This window comes from Tamandua tetradactyla, chromosome 5 (genome assembly GCF_023851605.1).
Source record: "Tamandua tetradactyla isolate mTamTet1 chromosome 5, mTamTet1.pri, whole genome shotgun sequence".
In the NCBI taxonomy this organism is placed as follows: Eukaryota; Metazoa; Chordata; class Mammalia; order Pilosa; family Myrmecophagidae; genus Tamandua; species Tamandua tetradactyla.
The window spans coordinates 57,964,230-57,984,326 of NC_135331.1; the positions used below are offsets into that span (position 1 = coordinate 57,964,230).

Here is a 20,097-nt window from a genome sequence, read left to right on the forward strand (position 1 = left end):
TGGCTCTCAGGCCTGCAGCCCAGGCTGGCTCCAGTCTCCTGCATCCCCATTAGCACATGCGTCTATTTTAATGGGCTCCTCCAAGGTCCCTATTAACACAAGTGGAATCATCAGGAAACCAGATAATGTGAAGGCACTTAGTCTGCAGCTCAAAAAAATCCAGAGAAGTTGATCTAACATAAGGGGCAAAATTCTCAGTGGATTAAGAAATTTAAGAGCTACAGAGATGGTAGGGCAGACTTGTTACATTGGCCACTGTCACCCTTTTCCCCTCAAGTCTGCCCCCATTCCTATCCCTTTATCTCATCATCGTACACTGCCTACCAGACCCCAAGAGGGAAGGTCTTATCCCAACCTCATGCTTAGAAATACTTCATTGTTATATATATATATATATATATACACACACACACACACACACACACACACCTCAGCTCTGGCTGCTTCTGCATCTGAGTTGGGAACACAATAATGCCAGGAGATTTAGAAAAATAATGTTGGGGGTGAAAGGGCAGCTGTCTCAGGGAACGGCCAGGAAAACTCCAGGAAATCTCTGACCCACTTGAGCCAGCTTCAGAATGGGAGATCCTTGAGCCCTTTTCCCTTTCACACACTACACATGGCAAATTATATTACTGTACCCACTATTCATTTCCCACTCTCTAAGAGGAGTTACATCCCCGCCCACTGCCACCTGACTTGCAGTATTTCCTGTAAGAGGAATATGCATCCCCACCTCAGTGATGATGGCTTGATCACACGATTTACTATGTGTTTCCACCGGCCCTTTTGTCTTTCCCTCTATAGGAATGGCACGCTCCTGATGGGGGCTGCACCTTCAGCCTGAGCCCAAAGGATGAAATCACATGGGACAGGGTCGCAGCCAAATGTCAGCAACCAGTGAAATGTAACACACATAAAAAGGATACACAGTGGTCCTAAATCTCTGAGATCTGGGGGTTGTTATATGCAGCATAATCCTGCAAAAGCTAACATGCCAGGGAATTACAGACCCAGTGCTTACGAACAGAGTGAGTGCATGACGCAGAGCGGGTAAGGCATGGGGGAGGGCAGGGCTGTGGCAGATGGGACAGAACCCGCCTCAGTGCAGCCTCTAGTATTAAATTTTGTTATGAGTTAAAAGGAAAAAATGCTTTTTGTTTATTTGGCTAAACACTGGTGGCCAAGATTTTATCAACCAGTGGCCTAATGTTTATTACCTGAAAGCTTCGACTATTAAGAAACCATGTTGTTAAAAACATAAAATGTAATGACCCAACAAATGTTTTCCATAATCATTTAACTTTTTACGGACCGTTTAGGCACTAGTCTCTAATTGAGAAGAAACATTTTCCTGAGACACGGCAATTATTCCTGTTTTACCTCTGTATGTGTGTGTGTGTTAACTTGAAATCAAGGGCAATTATATTTTATTTTTAAAGTTCTCTCTAAAAATTCTGATTAAGCTTCCCAAAGTTAACATGTCTATGCAAAACCTATCATGTTTAATCACACCACAACAGACTACAAGATCTGCCACTTTCTGTCTTAAGTGACTCCTACACGGGTGTGGATTAGCGAGGCAGATATTAATTCCACAGGGCATTTCACTAATTGATTTCTTATAATTGAATACGGTCTTTGCCTCGGGAAGGGGAAACAGCCTTGTTCTAGAGAATCACATAATGCAATAGTTTTAACTGAAATTAGGTTTTTCTTACAGGATAATTTTAAATATCTAAGTTCTCCAAGAGTTGGCTACATACTTTCAACCTTTTATCTCCTTTGAAAGAATTTATGGTCTTCTGCCATGATGTAATCCAGAAAAAAAAAATCCCTGTCCCATATCAGATATCACAGGAAATGGCGCAATTCTAGTTAACACAGGGGCAAGGAATGCCCTTCTTTGGCACAAAAGTCACAGAAAATACCCTCTGCACAGTTTTTCCAAGAATGGCGCTCAAGAGATGACTTTCCAGCCCAGACGGCGTCACCCAGGACAGCCTGAGCCCATGGGCACTCCTCACCCACAACCAGCTTCAGGGGACCTCACGCACGAAGGCCTCTGCCCATCATGCCACATGCACCAACTTAAATCAGTGCCTAATTTAGCGACAGCACTCGGCTCATTTGGTAAAACTGCCAGACTAAGGGACACCACTGCTTCTATGAAGAAATGCCCTTCTACATGGAAAGTTAAACATGACTTCAGGCTACACACAAGGGCTCTTGTCTTGATGTGAAACTAGTAACAATAGCAGCAGTGCTTTTTACTTTTTTCCCTCTTTTATTCACAAACTGATTGTTAAGGAGAAAATACACATAGCAGCAGAATGAATGACGTGACTCAGATCTTCAGTCTTCCGTTTCCAGCTCCCAACCCTGAAATATCTCATTCTTTTTTATAATATTTCTGGTCAACAGGTTCTTTCCATTCTTTTCTGCCTTCAGAGTCCCTTCCAAGAGGAAACACTGCTTGGTGTGCTCTGGTTATTTCTAAGTCCAGATGGAAAAATGAGATAGATGAAGTGACATCTAAAAACACTGGGGATTACATTTTTTAAAACAAGTCAATAATGTGAATCTTCTTGCTTGAATTCTTCTCTATAATACCACAGTAAAATATAATCAAAGTCCAAGGCATTGCTGATACACACAATGACAGCTGAGCTTACACTGATGGGGCTATCAATAATAAACAAACTGGGAAAAAAAGTTCAAATGCGAAGGATGATTCACACCATTCTGTTTATACAATATTGAAACAACCATAATACCAAACACGCAGAAAATTTTAAGTAACTTAAATAACAATTGATAACTTGGAAAAACTGAAACATCCTGAAGTAGCTTCTAAACAACCAAAAACAGATGAAAATTTGTTCAGTAACATCTCTACTTAAGTTTATTACACAGAACTACGTATTTTTTAAAATCAGTAATCCATGAAAGACATACACAAAACCCTCCACTAACTAGATGGTTCAATAAACAGAACTTCACATTGCTTGATTGTTGGATTCATAAACTTATACTGCAGTGAACCCTGTTTAAGAAATTCTAGTCTACAGATAGAACAACATGTCCAAATAGCTTGGTCCTAATTATTTTATTAGCAAAACCTTCCGATTTAATTCCTCCAAATATCATCTTAAAAGGACCTGACTTGATTTCTGCCAAATTAAATCACAAATAGCTATAACCCTCCATGTCTAGTTTAAGGGATCTTCATGAGTTTCAGGTCAGTATAAGCCAGCACACTGCCCCTTCCATGAATTTTCCCCATGAGATTTCACAGTACCAACATTAACACTTTCCACAAAGGACCCTGCCCTTCTCTAGGCTTTAGGCAGAACATGAAATTAATAATGACACGTGGTGTTCCTTAGCATAACTTGCCAAAATGTGATAATTTCCTTGGAAGAAAAGCCATGGGCTGCAATCACACGTCTGAGTTGACAGACATCCAAATGGATTCTATATAAAAAGAAAAGGTTTGTGTCTTCTGGAATATGAATGTCCACTTTTAATAAATTCAGGCAGATCCCAACATACACGTCTTCAAACTTGATGGGTTTTACATGACCCATCATTTCATAGATCCTTGGCACTAAATCCCTGGACATGATATAACCCAACCCGCTGCAGTAGGGCGGGAACACCTTGAAAGGATATTCCCGGTATGAGATATGGGTTTTTTGGTAAAATCCTCTGTATGAATAATTATCGATTAGTGGATAACCTGTGAAGAACTTCTCTGAATGGTTTAAATTCAAAAGATACTTCACAAGATTGCCAGTATTGATGAAAACATCAGTGTCTGTCTTCATGACATACTTGGCATTGGGGCAGAACTCAGTTACCCACCGGAAGGCCATAATTGTTTTCAAGGTCAGGTTGTTATACGTGTCTAAAAAATCCTGACGTATTATGTCCCCATAGAGCAGGTGTTCATCCTCTAAGGACAGGGCTAACATTCTGTCTTCCCTCTTGGCCTGCTGGCCTAATAGGAAAAATGTAAGGACCTCATGGCCCCACCAAGACTTTTTTTCACCCCAAGTAACTCTAATGGCCTGTCTGGCCTTCACATCTGAGGGGTGTGAGGTTACCAGAATGACAAGGAACGGGTTTTGATGAGAGCAGTTTGCATGCTCTCGAAGTGTGAAGTGAAAGTCTTGTCTGTAAGTGGGCTCATACTCATAGAAGTACATCCAGTTCACACGCTCTATCACATTGTAGTGGGGTAGACTGAGGTACCACATCACCAGGAAGCTCAGGAGTGACAGCAGCAGGAGGCTCCACTTGAGGGACCTCAGGGACATCCTGCTCCAGAGGGCGGTCAAGAGAGCCAGGACCATCCAAGCAACTCGAAGCCCACAAGCCTCAGGTTCTGGAAGAGTCATCCAAGATCTGTATTAGCATTTCAACACCCAAAACACATCTACAAATGATATCTGATTACCATCTCAAGGGGAACAGAGCCGAGGAACAAAACTCCAAAGCAAAACCGAAAATCCTGGACTGATCTATTTAATTTTATTTGACTATAAACAGATCGATATCAAGAACCAAAAATGCATTTTAGCTTTTTACGTCAATACCAAAGTTAAAACATATCTCTGATTACTTTCAGATAAAATAACAAAATAAAATTAAAAAAATAACATTTATTATTAAAATATTATCATTAAATGTTTTAATAATTAAATATAATTAAAATGTTTAATAATAACGCTTATTATTAAAAATAACATTTATTGTTCTACATAAATAACTACTTATCATGGATACACAGACAGAGATTTCATAGTGCCAAGGATGAAAATTAGTCTATAATTTAAAAAAGGGTACCTCTTTACCTCTACGAAAATGAAGCAAAAAATTTAATGCAAGGGTTTATTAACAGGAACATATCTAAATAAACTAAAGGTCTTTCTCAACTGGATGATCTGATAAGGATTCTAGCAAATCTAGAGTAAGAAAAACCCTATAGCTCTAATCATTCAAGGGGACCTGTTGATGTGGGATATAATCAAGATGGAGAAACTTCACTTGGAAGGCAAGTCCTCTAGACACAAACAGGAGAGCCACCTCTTAAGTTTTTAAATGCTCAGACTATGAAATAGCTTTTACTTGCACAACATAGTACTTTGGCTTTGTTTCTACCTCACTGGCTGAATTCAATGCTCAGTCTGGGTAGCAAGTACATAAATTAAAGGTCTGTCTTTAGTAATGAGTTTTCATGTATTTCCCACTCCAATCTATTCAGAAATCACACATAGATCAAAATCAGAGATGGGACCTGCAAGAACACTTGCTTTTACATAGCACCAGACCCCCAAGAGCCCAGAACTCTGTGACTGTGTGACAGCCACAGCCTCCACTCTGCTCCTGAGCCCAGAGCCAAGGTGGGTTCCAATTTGGGATCCCACAGGGCTTTCTGATCACCATGATTTTAGGCTGCAGTCTGCAGACATTCATGCACTAAGTGTTTACTGAAGCTCTCCCACATTTACAGACTATACCAGGCACTACAGGGGACCAAAGGAAGTAAGAAATGGGATGAGAAAAAAATCTCAAGGTAATACGCAAATGTGGCGCAATCGTGTTGCATAAACTATTTCTATCAAATCCTTAGGAACTTCAGATCAAGAAAAAGAGCAACACTATGAGGGGAGGCTTCTGACAGGTGCCCTTTCACTCACAAGCCTCTGGGGTGGAGGGGGTGTGTTGTCTTGAGAATCCAGAATTTGCTACGGAGGACATTAATGAAGCCCATTATGTGGGAAGACTGGTCTACCTTGGTTCTCCCTTGGGTGAATCTTAGGGTCTTTCAGTACATAATCATTCTGCTTAACCTATAGGAAAATGACAGGTCCTCAAGCACCACTGGTCTTTCCATTCAGCCATATCTTAATTGCCTTGATTACTTCTGGCCAAGATAATTGCTCCTACTGCTAATGCTTTCTATATTTTACCTCACACAATGCAACTGTATGTTTCAGCAAACACTCCCCTGTTCTGTTTCATGTATGTGTGCCTTGCCTCTCCACTTATGTTCTATAACTCTCTTAAGAGGCAAAGAATATTTTTCTCATGATAAAGTACAAGACAGAGGGAGGGCGATAGCAGGAACACTGACTTGCTGGATATACTATTTCCATTTGGTATAAGGATAAATGTAGGTCTGTCCATCCCACCCTCCACCTATCTTCCCCCACTTACTTGTCAACCTCTGGCAGAACCTGAGAAACAACAGGTCTATATGGAAAATTACAGAAGTCACCAACCCCTTCTCACAGTTCTCTGCCCTGACCAACTAGGCACAGTACAATCAGAGGGGGCAACACTTACATCTCAGCCATTGGTGACCTGCCCATTTATTGTAACAACTTTCTGTCAGATAGCAGTTTAATGCCTGGTGCTAACAAACCACCACGTAACACATTTCTGACAGATGGACACAAGTGTCCTGAGGAAAGGGAGCCACTTTCTAGCCACATACAGGCAATGAAGGCCCTGCTACCCCTCAATAACAGGAAAAACTCCAAGAAGCAAATACTGTAAAAGTTATTTTATATGTATCCTACAAGCTACGGCTTCTAAATGTGAAAATGTGACTGTAGTTACCAGGTCTACTGCTTAAGGGCCCATGAAGAACAAAAAGCTGCAAAAAGAAGAGGAACTATAGGGTCCAAAAGTGGGAAAGACTTTCAAGGGATTGGTGAGAATAGACTTCTGGTGACCTACAGCACAGGCTGACTTTAAAGGCAGAGAGACCGGAATGCACCCCCAGCTCTGTCTTTTACCCACCAGGGCATGTGGGCACTTCATCTCATGGTGAGTCTCAGTTCTCTCATCTCTACACAAAAGACACTAATACAGCATGAATTAAGTCTTAATGTGTGCATAGCATCTGACCTGTGTTAGGTATCAAATAAACAGAGCCCATTACACCCAGTGGAATTCTGTCCTCGACATCTTTTCCATCCTGTTCATGGTCTCTAAATCAATTTTTACTGTCAAAGGGGATTATCCTAACAACATCATCTTGATGGATTTTTCATACTTGAAGAACCATAAATAGATTTCTATTTCTTACCTTCTTCTTTTTTGGTTTATTTCTTCTGAGTGAAAGGCCTTCAATTCCACCAACTGAACATTCAGCAGCAAGAAGTGGTCAAAATAATGTGTGAATAGCAACTTCTGCAAGATACATAAAAGTTTTAACAGTATTTACTTCTGGGTTTTAGGGAATAAAGAGGAGAAAAGAAAACCCTCTCTCCACCACTCCCTTCTGAACTAGGAACATATGTTTAAAAAAAAAAAAAAGCCAAGTTACCACTGGACCGCAGAATTCAGAGAAGTCATGACTTTGTCATGGAAAAGGGGAACTTGATATTCAAAAACAGAAGAGACTCAAAACTGTATCTAACACAGATCTAACCTCTCTTGTCAGCTGGTGTGTCATCAGCTGGAATTCCAACTACACTTCCCTCTCCCTCAATAAAGAGCTCAGAGGTCGCTGAAAGAAGTGAAACAGACAACTGCTGAGACACTGATGCATCCTTTCTGGTTCTCAGCTCAACACGCCCATTCATAGAAGGCAATCCTGCTGTGAAGTGGTCCCCACCCTCAGCCCAGCCTACTTCCTATCCGGAACCTCCATGTCCACCCACAGGTACTGAGGACGTGTCAATATGCTGAAAAACAGGGAGCATCTCACCTCCGGCTACAACCCAGTCTGCTCACATTTTGGTTTTCACTTTTCAAGTTTAAAAACCAGAGTAGGAAACAGGGAGGTACTGACATGGAAAAAAAAATTAAAACTGGAGTCATATCTCACTCTTTATACCATGATAGATTTCAAATGGATTAAAGACTCCAACAGATTAAAAAAAAAATGAATTGTTAGAACACTAAAAGAAAGTATGGATGAACATTTCAATAATCTCGAGGTGGGGAAACCTTTCTAATTATTTCACTGTAAGGAAACAGCCTAGGAGACAGAAAGGATATTTGATCAAATAAAAAATGTTAAAAAAATTATTAAACAAGGATAAAAGAGTAAAAAACACAACACAAATAATGTTGAAAGATAAAAAAGCAAACTGGGGAAATATCTGAGACATATGTCAAAGAATTTGTAAGACGAATAAACAAAGAGCTCTTAACAGATTTTTTTTTTAAAGATGACCAGTAAAATAGAAAAAAATGGCCTAGAAGACAATTCTCAAAAGAAAAAAATAACTACAAATGGTCAATAACATAAGAAAAGTGTTTAAAGTTGCAAGTTAATCAAGAGATATTCCAACAAACAATCACATTGGCAAGTTAAAAAAGAAAAAAAAAGACAAGACTCAGTATAGGGGAGGAAAAAGGCTTTTCACTGGCATAGGTGAGAGGTAATGTGAAAGTATATATCAAAATTTTTAAAATAACCAGGCTACTTGGACTTAGGTCAAAAACTGACTTAAAGGTTTATTAGTAGGGTACTGGTTACATAAAATTATGGCATTCATTCGAAAGCATTTATTTATTCACATGCAATGACATTCATCTATATTACAAATACAGAAAGATTTCCTTGATTTATTACCAAGTGAAAAAAGCACTTGCAAAACTGTCTGCATGATGATAAAACCCCTTTTGAAAGGTCTCCAATATTATAAATCCATGTGGCTACATATGCAGAGCAAGGCATCTAGAAGGCTGTACCCCAGCATGTCAAAGGCTTCTAGCTTGTGAGATTTCTAGAAGATTTTTTTTTCTTTTAATCTTTCTGTATCATTTGAAATTTTCATATTATGCATATATTGCCTTTATAAATATATAAAAGCAAAGCCAGAAACCTGAATTTCATGCTTGCACGCCTCAAAGCTCTACCCAATGGCAGTGAACGCTGTAACGTGAAGCGAGCAGTTATGCTCCTGAGTTTCATCCTGTTACAGCTTCTCCCTGAAAGTGTGGCTGTGCACAGAATCAGTTACTCTCTATCACTTAAGCAAATGTTCTCTCTCTCAAAAAAAAACTGGTTTTAAAAATCAATTCAGAACACAGTAATTCTGACATAAATTATATTTACTACAAATAATGCCATAGCTACACGCATAGGCCTCAGAGTTTATAAGGTGTTTACAACAAATGTTCTTTTGCTCTCCCCAATAATCCTGTGAAGTAGGTGAGCCGGTTTTATTGTACCTATTCTACAGATGATATTTAGAGAATTCATTTCGGTGGAATAAAGACTATTTTATAACAAACTAGGACTAAGAAAGTCTACAAACTCTTGCTGAAAGAAGTACCAAAGGATGTAGTTTTAAGAAAAATGAACTCAGGAGGAAGGAATGGAATAAAGGTAAACAAGAAAAATTATTAAGAGATAATGAAATCTATAGAGGCGGACAGTTAAAAAAAAAAGGACAAGAACAAAAAAATTTTAAGATGGTTAAAAATAGTAAATTTTTAAAGAATACTAAATAAAAATGACATGGTGGCTAAAAAGAGTTGTTTCAGAGAAAAGTAAAAATATACTAACATAAAACTCTAGCACAGAATGAACTAAGAAATTGAAATGTTTTGCAACAAAATTCACAAACTTTAGAGTAACCCTTGAAAGAATAGGTATGCAATATATACTTTCTAAACTACTAGAGAAATAAAAGAAATATAGCAAAGCATTGACCCAATAGAAGGTAGGAAAGGAAAAAAAAAGAAGGCAGAGAAAATGTATGTCAAATAGAAAATATAAAAGAAGTTTGCAGACATAAACCTAAATGTATCACTAATTAGAATAAATGTAAAGGTATACTCACCTACTTAAAGATGGAAACCTACAAATAGAGTTAAAATTCTATATACTGCTTACAATACACACACCTAAAACAAAACAACACAAATAGTTTAAAAATTAGGAGATGGAAAAATACATATTAGGAAAATACCAAAGCGAGGCTGCCATAGTTAAATATTAATATCAGACATTTAAAATGAAGAGCATTTAAGAGACAAAAGAGATTTCTAAATCTTTTTTTAAAGATTACTAAAAAATGAATCTTTCAACAAAATAATTTAACAATCATGAAGCTACATAATCATAACATAGACCCAAAATACCTAAAGCAAAAACTGAAAATTGTAGTATAAACTGACAAATCCATGATCCTAATGGGAGATTTAAAAAAAAAATCTAAGTTAACTGCTGCAACAAACAAAAAATAAGAGTATGACTGTTCAAATAATATGATTAATAATCTTGATACAATAGAAACATTTAGCATCTTTCATCCAATGAAGAGAACAGGAATATTTGTTTCAAGACAACATGAAACATTTATTAAGAAATTGAGCATATATTAGGTTTCACAGGCAGTCTCAACAATTAAAAAAACTCATTTTCATACAGGTCCCATATACTGATTACAATACAATTATAAATCAACTACAAAAACATAATTTGAAAAACAAACAACAACAAAAAAAACTATTTGGAAACTCAAAACCCACTATTTTTGTTTAATGCACAGTTTGAAGAGAATACCATGTTGGAAATTACAAAATACCTTCAACTAATCACCAGCAATGCATTATATTTCAATGAGGTAGCTATTGCACAAACCCCTTACTTGAAAATTATTGGGAGGGGGCTATTTATTTTTTCTGTTTTAAAGAATAATCTGTAGTTCAGGGATACAAATAGCTCCAGCTGAAGAGGAAAAGTCTTGAAAAATGCCAATAATAAATGCAGACAGAATGAAGGAATAAGGAAATTGTTGCTTTGCAACCTCTTGTGAAATCATTAATTCAAGCATCATTATCGATAAATCAGTGTTTTGATCATCAAATGAAAGGTTAGGGGAACCTGGACATTTATATGGTGCCAAAGTAGCAAGAAAAAGATTACTTTCTATTTACCAAGGTCTGAAAAAAATTGAATTTTATGTAAGACGGATGAGGCTGCTGCCAACGATAGTCCACTGGTCAATCTTAGTGTTAGAAATGGTAGAACGAACACTGATAATGTGAAGTGTACAACCCTAGCCAAACATGTTTAACTGGGATCGAAGTAAGCTTTACAGGAAGTACAAAGGATAACGGGATGATTTGAAAAACACCACAAGGGAGAACCAAACAAGTCCGGAGGTGGGGAGCTATATGGGACAATTAGCATAGTCTCATTAGCCAGCTAATGCCTTGAAGAAAGGGATGACTTTAGGTTATAAAAGAGATTAAGGAACATAACCAGATGCAATGTGTGGTCCTGGACAGGATCCAGGAGAAATTTGAAAACAACCTAGGATCAGGTACTGCAAAGAGGATCATTAACTTTGTTAGGTGTAATAATGCTAATTGGCTACAAAACAGAATGCTCCTGGATAAACAAATGTGGTATAGGCATACAATAAAATATTAATCAGCGGTAAAAAGGAACAAAGTACTGAGTATGCTATACTGTGCATCAGTTGTAACAGTTCATAAACTGGATGAACCTTAAAAGCACTATGCTAAGTAAAAGAAGCCAGATGCAAAGACCATATACTGCATAATTTCATTTATAGGAAAGAAAAGGCAAATCTATGAATGGAGGGGTGGGATCAAAGGGTGCAAATGGGTATGAAGAATCTTCCTTGGGTGATGGAAATATTTTGAAATTGGACTATCGTGGTAGCTACATAACTCCTTAATTTTCTAAAAATCACTGAAAAATGTACTCTTAAAATGAAAATTTATGGTATGTAAATTATACCTTAATAAAGCTATTTAATAATTTGTTTTAATGTGAAAAATAATACATATATCAAAAAAAGCAATAAATTTTAAAGCAAAAAAAAAAACCCTGCAAAAATTAGTTGTTGAACAGATTTCAGAGTTTGGTATGGGTTACAATTTCACAGTTTTAGATTTTTACTTCTAGCTGTTCCAAGACATTGGAGACTAAAAGAAATATCATTATAATGATTCGGCAATCACACTCATTTGTTAAATCTTATCTTTTCTGTTACGACTCCACCTTCTCCTTTGATCTTTCTCCCAATCTTCAGGGGTATTTGGGCTATGCCCATTCTGACTTTCTCATGTTGGAAAGGGCTATCAATAATCTGGGATAGGGGGATGGAACTAGTCGACATTCTGGAGAGGCTGGCCCCTCTGCATTTCAGGACTTATCTGACCTAGGACTCCATCTGGACGTTGTAAGCTTCTGGAAAGTAATCACAATGCATGGAACCTTTGTAGAATCTCAGATTAGGCCCAAGGTGTTCTCTAAGGTTGGCAGGAATGATTTGGTTACCATTTGGCAAACCATGATAAGTAGCAATGTTTGGCTGAAGTGCGCATAAGAGTAGTCTCTCGATTCTGTTTGAATGTTCAGCCAGTGATACCTTATTTCTTACAATTCTTGCCCCCTTTTGGTCAGTAAGACATTGTTAATCCCATGGTGCCAGGGCCAGGCTCATCCTAGGGATTCATATTTCAGGTTGCCCGGGAGACTTTCACCCCTCGATGTCATGTCATGTAGGGGGAAGGGTTTCACCTGCAGAATTGGGCTTAGAGAGAGAGAAGGCATATCCAGCAACAAAAGAGGTTCCCTGGAGTAACTCTTAGGCATAACTATAGGTAGGCTAAGCTTCTCTGTTACATAAATAAGCTTCACAAGAGCAAGCCTCAAGATCAAGGGGTTAGCCTATTGACTTGGGAGTCCCTAATGTTTGAGAGAGATTCAAGGTTTCCCCCAGTGGTAAAGTTTAATAGTTCTGTACCTTTTCTCTCATCCCTCAAGGGAATTTGCCAATACTTTAAAATTATCTGTTCAACATGCTTTGGGATGTATCCAGGCATTATTTTAAGCTATATAGTATCACAAGCCCTCATATCCATTCTGGGTTCCTTGTGACTGGGTTGTTTAAATGATCTATCCAGAAAGGTTGAGTTAGAGTATGTGCTACAGAAAATTTAGATTCTGGACAAAATAAGCTCCTCTTCCTTTAGTGAAGTATGTGAAGTTCTAATACACAGACAATGTCTTCCTTACCCCTACATTCTGATTTACCTTAGTCCCGACCTGATTAGTTTCGTTCTTATCTCAAAATACCAGGTTATACATATATAAAACAGTCTTCAAAATCCAGAAATAACAATTACCACTCCGGGCTAAATGTGACTGCTATAAGAGCTTACAATCCAGGCCCCAGTTTTTCTAGAAGTATTTTCTAAATGAAACCATATAATATTTGTTCTTTTGTTTCTGGCTTATTTTGCCTCACCAAATGCCCCACAGGTTCATTCACAATGCTGCATGCCTCACAACTTTGTTGCTTCTTGTAGTAGCACGCTATTCTTTCATATATATGCACTATTGTTAACCAATTTACTTCTCAGTTAGTGCATCCTTCAGCCACCTCTATCCACTGGGCATCACATATAATGTCCAAAGTCAACAATCCATCAACACTCTCAATTTTAGATAACTTCACTGAAAGATAGCCAGTAAATACACCCTCACCAAATAGAAAATCCAATCCTCCCCTTAACTCTTGTCTCTCCTTCCATTATTTACCCTAGTGTTGCTGTGGTAGTGCTGATGTTTTCCTGTTAACCACGGCCCATAGCATGCAATAGCAGTTTCCCCCCTATACCCTGAACTTATACACTCTTTGTACAAGATTCATACCTTTGCAACAGTTCATGCAAGAACTTCATTTATTTGTAGTGTTAATCAGTGGGACACATGGTTCTATACAACCCCTTTCAATCATGTTCACCTTCAATATGGTAATATCATTTATAGACCCATTAGTGAACTACCTGCACTTCTATCTGTTCCCTTACATTTAAGTTAAATCTTATCAGCTAACCATTCACCCATCTCTAGCTTCTGTGTTAACTCTAGGTCCCCTATATTCTATATTACAAGCCTCTAATTTTACCTTTACCATGGTGATAAAAATGGAGTCATACAGTATCTATTCTTTTGTGTCTGGTTTTATCTATTCTTTTATATCTGGTTTATCTCACTCAGCATTATGTTCTCAAGGCTCATTCATCTTGTCATGTGCTTCAGAACATCATTTCATGTTATTGCAGCATAATATTCCATCGTATGTATATACCACATTTTACTGAGCTGCTCATCTGTTTATGGGCACTTGGATTGTTTCCATCTTTTGGAGACTGCGAATAATGCTGCTATAAACATCGGTGTGCAAATGTCTGCTTGTGTCACTGCTTTCAGCTCTTCAGGGTATATAATGAGTAGTGGGACTGCTGAGTCATAGGGCAACTATGATTTCCAAAGGAACCACCAAACTGTCTTCCACAGGGGCTATACCATACTATCCCACAGCAGTGCATAAGTGTCCCAATTTCTCCACATACTCTCCAACATTTGTGGTTTCCCGTTTGTCTAACAGAAGCTATTCTCATATTGAATGAAAATGACCATCTCTTCATGCGCTTTTTAGCCATCTGTATTTTTCTTCAGAAAAATGCATATTCATATCTTTAACCCATTTTATAATTGGGTTGTTCGTTCTTTTGTTGTTGAGTTGTATGATTTCTTTATATATACAGGCTATCAAACCTTTACCCAATATATGATTTCCAAATGTTTTCTCCCATTGAGTTGGCTGCCTATTCAAGTTTTTAACAAAGTCTTTTGAGGCACAAAAGCATTTGATTTTGCTTCCTATTTATTTATTTTTTCTTTCATTGCTTATGCTTTGCATGTAAAGTTTAAGAAGCTACTTCCTATAACTAAGTCTTGAGTATGTTTTACCACACTTTCTTCTAGGAGTTTTATGGCACTGGTTCTTAATATTTAGGTCTTTGATGCACTTTGAGTCAATTTTTGTATAGGGTATAAGGTAAAGATCCTTTTGCATTCTTCTGGCTATTGCTATCCAGTTCTCCTATGCCATTTTATTGAAAAGACTATTTTGTCCCAGTTCAGTGGATTTGGGGGCTTTGCCAAAGATAAGTTGACCAAAGATTTGGTGGTCTATTTCCACCCTCTCTATCTGATTCCATTGGTCAGTACTTCTACTTTTGTACTAGTACCATGCTGTTTTGACCACCGTACCTTTATAATAAGCTTTGAAATCAGGATGTGTAAGTCCTTTCACTTCGTCCTTCTTTTTTAGGACATGCTAGTTATTCGAGGTCTCTTTTTCTTCCAAATGAATTCAGTAACTAGCTTTTCCAAGTCTTCAAAGTAAGTTGCTGGAATTTTGATCGGTATTACATTGAATCTGTAGATCAATTTGGATAGAACTGACATCTTATCTACACTTAACCTTCCTATCATAAGCAGGGAATGTCTTTCCACCTATTCAGATGTTCTTTGGTTTTTTTTAGCAATGTTATGTAGTTTTTTTGTGTACAGATCCTTTATATCCCTAGTTAAGCTTATTCCTAGACACCTGATTCTTTTAGTTGCTATTTTGAATGGATTTTTTCTAATAGTCTTAAAAGAAATTATTCCTATGTTGAAGAGTCATACATTGATGTATTTTGAAAAGGAGAATTTCAAGCTGTCTGTGTTTACTTTAAAATATTTCAGTAATAAAAAGTAAGGAGTGTTCTAGTTTGCTAGATGCTGGAATGCAAGATACCAGAAACGGAATCGCTTTTCAAAAGGGGACTTTAATAAGTTGCCAGTTTGCAGTTCTAAGGCTGAGAAAATGTTCAATTAAAACAAGTCTATAGAAATGTCCAATCAAAGGCATCCAGGGAAAGATACCTTGGTTTAAGAAGGCCGATGATATTCAGGGTCTCTCTCTCATTTGGAAAGGCACATGGCGAACACAGTCACAGTTTCTCTTTCGGCTGGAAGGACACATGGTGAACACGGCATCATCTGCTTCTCTCCTGGTTTCTGTTTTCATGAAGCTCCCTGGGAGGTATTTTTCTTCTTCATCTCCAAAGGTTGCTGGCTCGTGGACTGTCTGCTTCGTGGTGCTGCAGCATTCTCTGCTCTCTCCAAATCTCTCATTCTCCAAAACGTTTCCTCTTTTATAGGACTCCAATAAACCGATCAAGATCCATTCAAATGGGTGGAGACATGTCGTCACCTAATCCAGTTTAACAACCACTCTTGACTAAATCACATCATCCAGGGAGATGATCTGATAACAGTTTCAAACATACAGTATTGAATAGGGGTTATTCTACCTTTATGAAATGGGATTTTGATTAAAACATGGCTTTTCTAGGGGGCATACATCCTTTTAAACCAGCACAGGAGAGTTAAAAAAAAATCCCTCACTCAAACACTTGGTGAAGTACAAATAGTAACATATCTATGGAGGGTTATTTGGAAGACAATTTGTACAAAGTACAATATATGTACTTTTTATATAGTTATTTCACTCCTGGGATTTAGTTCACAGATACAGTTGCTTATAACCAAAATCATGTACGTGTAACGTAATTCATTACAATACCGTTTGTAACAGCAAATAATTAGAAATAAATCAAGGGACCTACACAGGGGCTTGTTTATTAAATCATGATACGATATGCTACCAAAATGGATTACTACATGGCTGTTAAAAAGAAAACCATGGGGATGTTTTTTATAAACTGACATGGGAAAAATTCAAGAATATATTACATGAAGACATAAAATACAGTACAATGCATGTGAGTTAATTTTTGTGTTATAAGGAAAGAGGAAGTAAAATATATATATATTTGTTATCCACAAGAGGAAAATAATGGAAAGATGTACAATATCTAGTAGGTTGAAAGAAATGGGATGGGTCAGGAAAGGGTGAAAGTAATACTTTCTAATAACACCTACTGTATTAGATGACTATATTACATATTCAACATACTTCCTAACAACACCTACTTGTATTATTTTGCTTGTTAAACCAGTTGACTATATTACATATTCAAAACAACAGCAATAAAAATTTTCCCTCCTCATTTTCACAAGTGCTACATATAATAATGTACTAACATAACTAAAGTTGTACTTCCAGGGAAATCAAGAGCCTTTTTAAAATAAAAAATAATAGATTTTTTTAAAAGTTGAATTATTAAATATATATACTTATATTCAGTTGATGTGGTAGATTGAGTTGTCAACTTGGCCAGGTGAAGGTGCCTAGTTCTGCTGCTGTGGACATGAGCCATGGTACGTGAACCTCATCTGTTGCTCATTACAACTGCAGTCGACTAGGAGGCTGCCTGCTGCAATGAGTGATGTTTGACTTAACTGGCTGGTGCTTAAATGAGAGAGCTCAAACGTAGCACAGCCCAAGTATTCACCATACCTCATCTCAGCACAGGCCTTTGGAGATGCAGAAAGAAATTACCCTGGGGAAAGTTGTTGGAACCCAGAGGCCTAGAGAGAAGACCAGCAGAGATCACCCTGTGCCTTCCCATGTAAGAAAAAACCTCAGGTGAAAGTTAGCTGCCTTTCCTCTGAAGAACTAATGAAATAAATCCCCTTTTATTAAAAGCCAATCTATCTCTGGTGTGCTTCATTCTGGCAGCTAGCAAACTAGAACATTTGATTTTTAAAACTGAAGTATAATTTAGACAGTAAAATTCACCTTTTTTAGTGTACTGTTGTGTGAGTTTTTAGTTATGTAACCACCACCACAACCAAGATCTAAAACAGTTCCACCACCCCAAAAATGTCCGTAGTGTCCCTTAGTAATCATTCCTTCCCCCATTCCTAGGTACTCCTGACTGTTTTGTCCATACAGTTTTGCTCTCACAACTGTGGGCACATCCAGAATCTGCAGGAGTGACCAGCAGACTGGGAACTCATAAAGAGAGTTGATGTGGTAATCTTGGGGCAGAATTTCTTCCTGGGAAGCCTCAATTTTTATTTATTTATTTATTTTTTACATGGGCAGGCACCAGGAATCGAACCCAAGTTTCAGCATGGCAGGCAGGAATTCTGCCACTGATCCACCACCGCACTGCCCTATATTTTGCTCTTAAAGCCTGTGATTGGTTGCATGAGGCTCACCCACATTATTGGGGGTTATCTCCTTTTACTTAAAGCCAACTCACTGCAGACGCTAATCCCACATACAAAATACCTTCGCCACAGCAACAACTAGGCTAGTGTTTGACCAAACAACTGAATACCATAAGCAAAGACAGTGGACATATAAAATTAACCATCTTTTCTTAAGAATATCAAAAAATTTAAATAAATGGAGTGACAACACATTCATGGAGAAGAAAACTCAATTTAAAGATGTCCATTTCCCTAAATAAGAAATGCATAGGGTTTTGAAAGAGACTTGACAAACTGATCCAAAAATACATACTGATCCAAGAATAATCAAGACAATTTTGAAAACAAAGATCAAGGGTGGGTTGGACACGATCAAATTATAGTGCAAGGCTATAATAATTAAAATAGCACAGTAAACAAACATATTAAAGAATGATTAGTAAAACCAGAAGTAGACCCATATGTACATAGGGACTTGATATATGGCAAAAGTGGCATCCCAAACCAACCGGGAAAGGATTCAATAAAAGCTATAGGAATCAACATGGGGAAAACAGAGTTACATTCACACTTATTTCCAAAATAAAGTTCCGGGTAGATAAAAGACCTAAATGTTAAAAAATAAAATTAAACAAAAAAACAAAAACAAAGCAAAACAGAGAAAGAAAAACTCTCTAAAACTACTAGAGGAAAATATCTGAGAATACATTTGTGACCTCTGAGTAGGTAAAATCTTTGTAAAAAATTACAAAAAGCACACCCCATAAAAGAGAAGAGAAATACTTGTGATTAAAATAGTAAACTACTATACAGCACAAGACACCATAAATACAGTTAAAATGTAGGCCAAAAAGTCAGATAAGATGTTGACAGCAAACAAAACAAAGACTGGTATACAGAATCCCTTTACTATATTTTTGTATAGGACATATTATTTAGCATTTATGTGTTATAACTTGTCATAATATATAACATATGGTTTGGTTTGTGTAAAACTTCTAAATCCAAAGGATTATGATTACTCCGAAAGTACAAGGAACAAAAGAAAACCACATAAATTGGAATTCATTAAAATTAATTTCTGTATATCAAAGGACATTGTCAAGAAAATGAAAAGGTAACCAAGTGAATGGGAGAACATATTTGGAAATCCCATATCTGATAAAGGTTTAATATCCAGAATATATAAAGAACTCTTAAACAACAAAAAGACAACTCAAAAAATGGGCAAACAACTTTAATTGAAATTTCTCCAAAGAAGATAAACAAATAGCTAATAGTACATGAATAGATGCTCAACATCATTAGTGGTCAGGGAAATGCATATCAAAACCACAATGAGGTATCACTTCACACCCGCCAGAATGGCTGTTGTTTAAAAAACGGAAAAATCAAGTGCTGAAGAGGATGTGGAGAAACAGGAACCATAGTACAATGGTTGGTGGGAATGCAAAATAGGGCAGCTGCTATGGAAAATAGTTTAGGGTTCCTCAAAAAGTTAAACATAGAACTATCATCTAACCTGGAAATCTAACACTAGGTATATATCCAAAAGAAATGAAAGTAGAGACTCAAATGGATTTTACATGAATGTTCATAGCAGCATCAGTCATGACAGTCAAAAGGAAAAAGCAACCTAATGTCCATCAGCAGGTGAATGGATAAACTAAATGTGGTATATGCACACAGTGGAATATTACTTGACTATAAAAAGGAATGAAGTTCTGATACATGCTATTACATGGATAAACCTTGAGGACATCATAAAGAGTGAAATAAATCAGACATAAAGGGACAGATACTGTATGACTGATTCTACTTACATAAAATAGCTAGAATATAAAAATTCACAGAGGCAGAAAGTAGAGTATAAGTTACCAGGATGGGGTAAGAGTGGAGGGGATACAGAGGAACTATGCATAACGGGTGCAAAGTTTCTGTTTGGGGCGATGAGAAAAATTTGGTAAATATGATGGTGAAGGTAGTGAAACCCTGTGAATGTGGTGAATCCCTCTGAATGGCATACTTGAGAGTGGGTGAGATAGGAAATTTTATCTTGTATGTCTCCACAATAAAAAAAAAAAAGAGCTACCAAAGAAACAATGACAATTAAATGCAAG

The 20,097-nt window shown here is 37.3% G+C and overlaps 1 protein-coding gene across 7 annotated transcripts in view; it reads right to left on the reverse strand.

The window, feature by feature from the left end:
- Positions 1-446: 446 nt before the first annotated feature.
- Positions 447-20,097, reverse strand: part of B3GALNT1 (beta-1,3-N-acetylgalactosaminyltransferase 1 (Globoside blood group)) — a 37,058-nt gene continuing 17,407 nt past the window's right edge. For 6 of the 7 annotated variants that reach the window (XM_077160938.1, XM_077160943.1, XM_077160944.1 and 3 more), the window contains exons 3-5: positions 9,816-9,879; positions 7,103-7,206; positions 447-4,390 (exon numbers count right to left, since the gene is read on the reverse strand). In XM_077160938.1, the coding sequence (XP_077017053.1) occupies positions 3,363-4,358 (996 nt within the window). In that variant the 5' untranslated portion in view covers positions 4,359-4,390; positions 7,103-7,206; positions 9,816-9,879 and the 3' untranslated portion in view covers positions 447-3,362. The remainder of the gene's footprint in view (positions 4,391-7,102; positions 7,207-9,815; positions 9,880-20,097) is intronic. The other variant, XM_077160945.1, reaches the window with a different exon arrangement.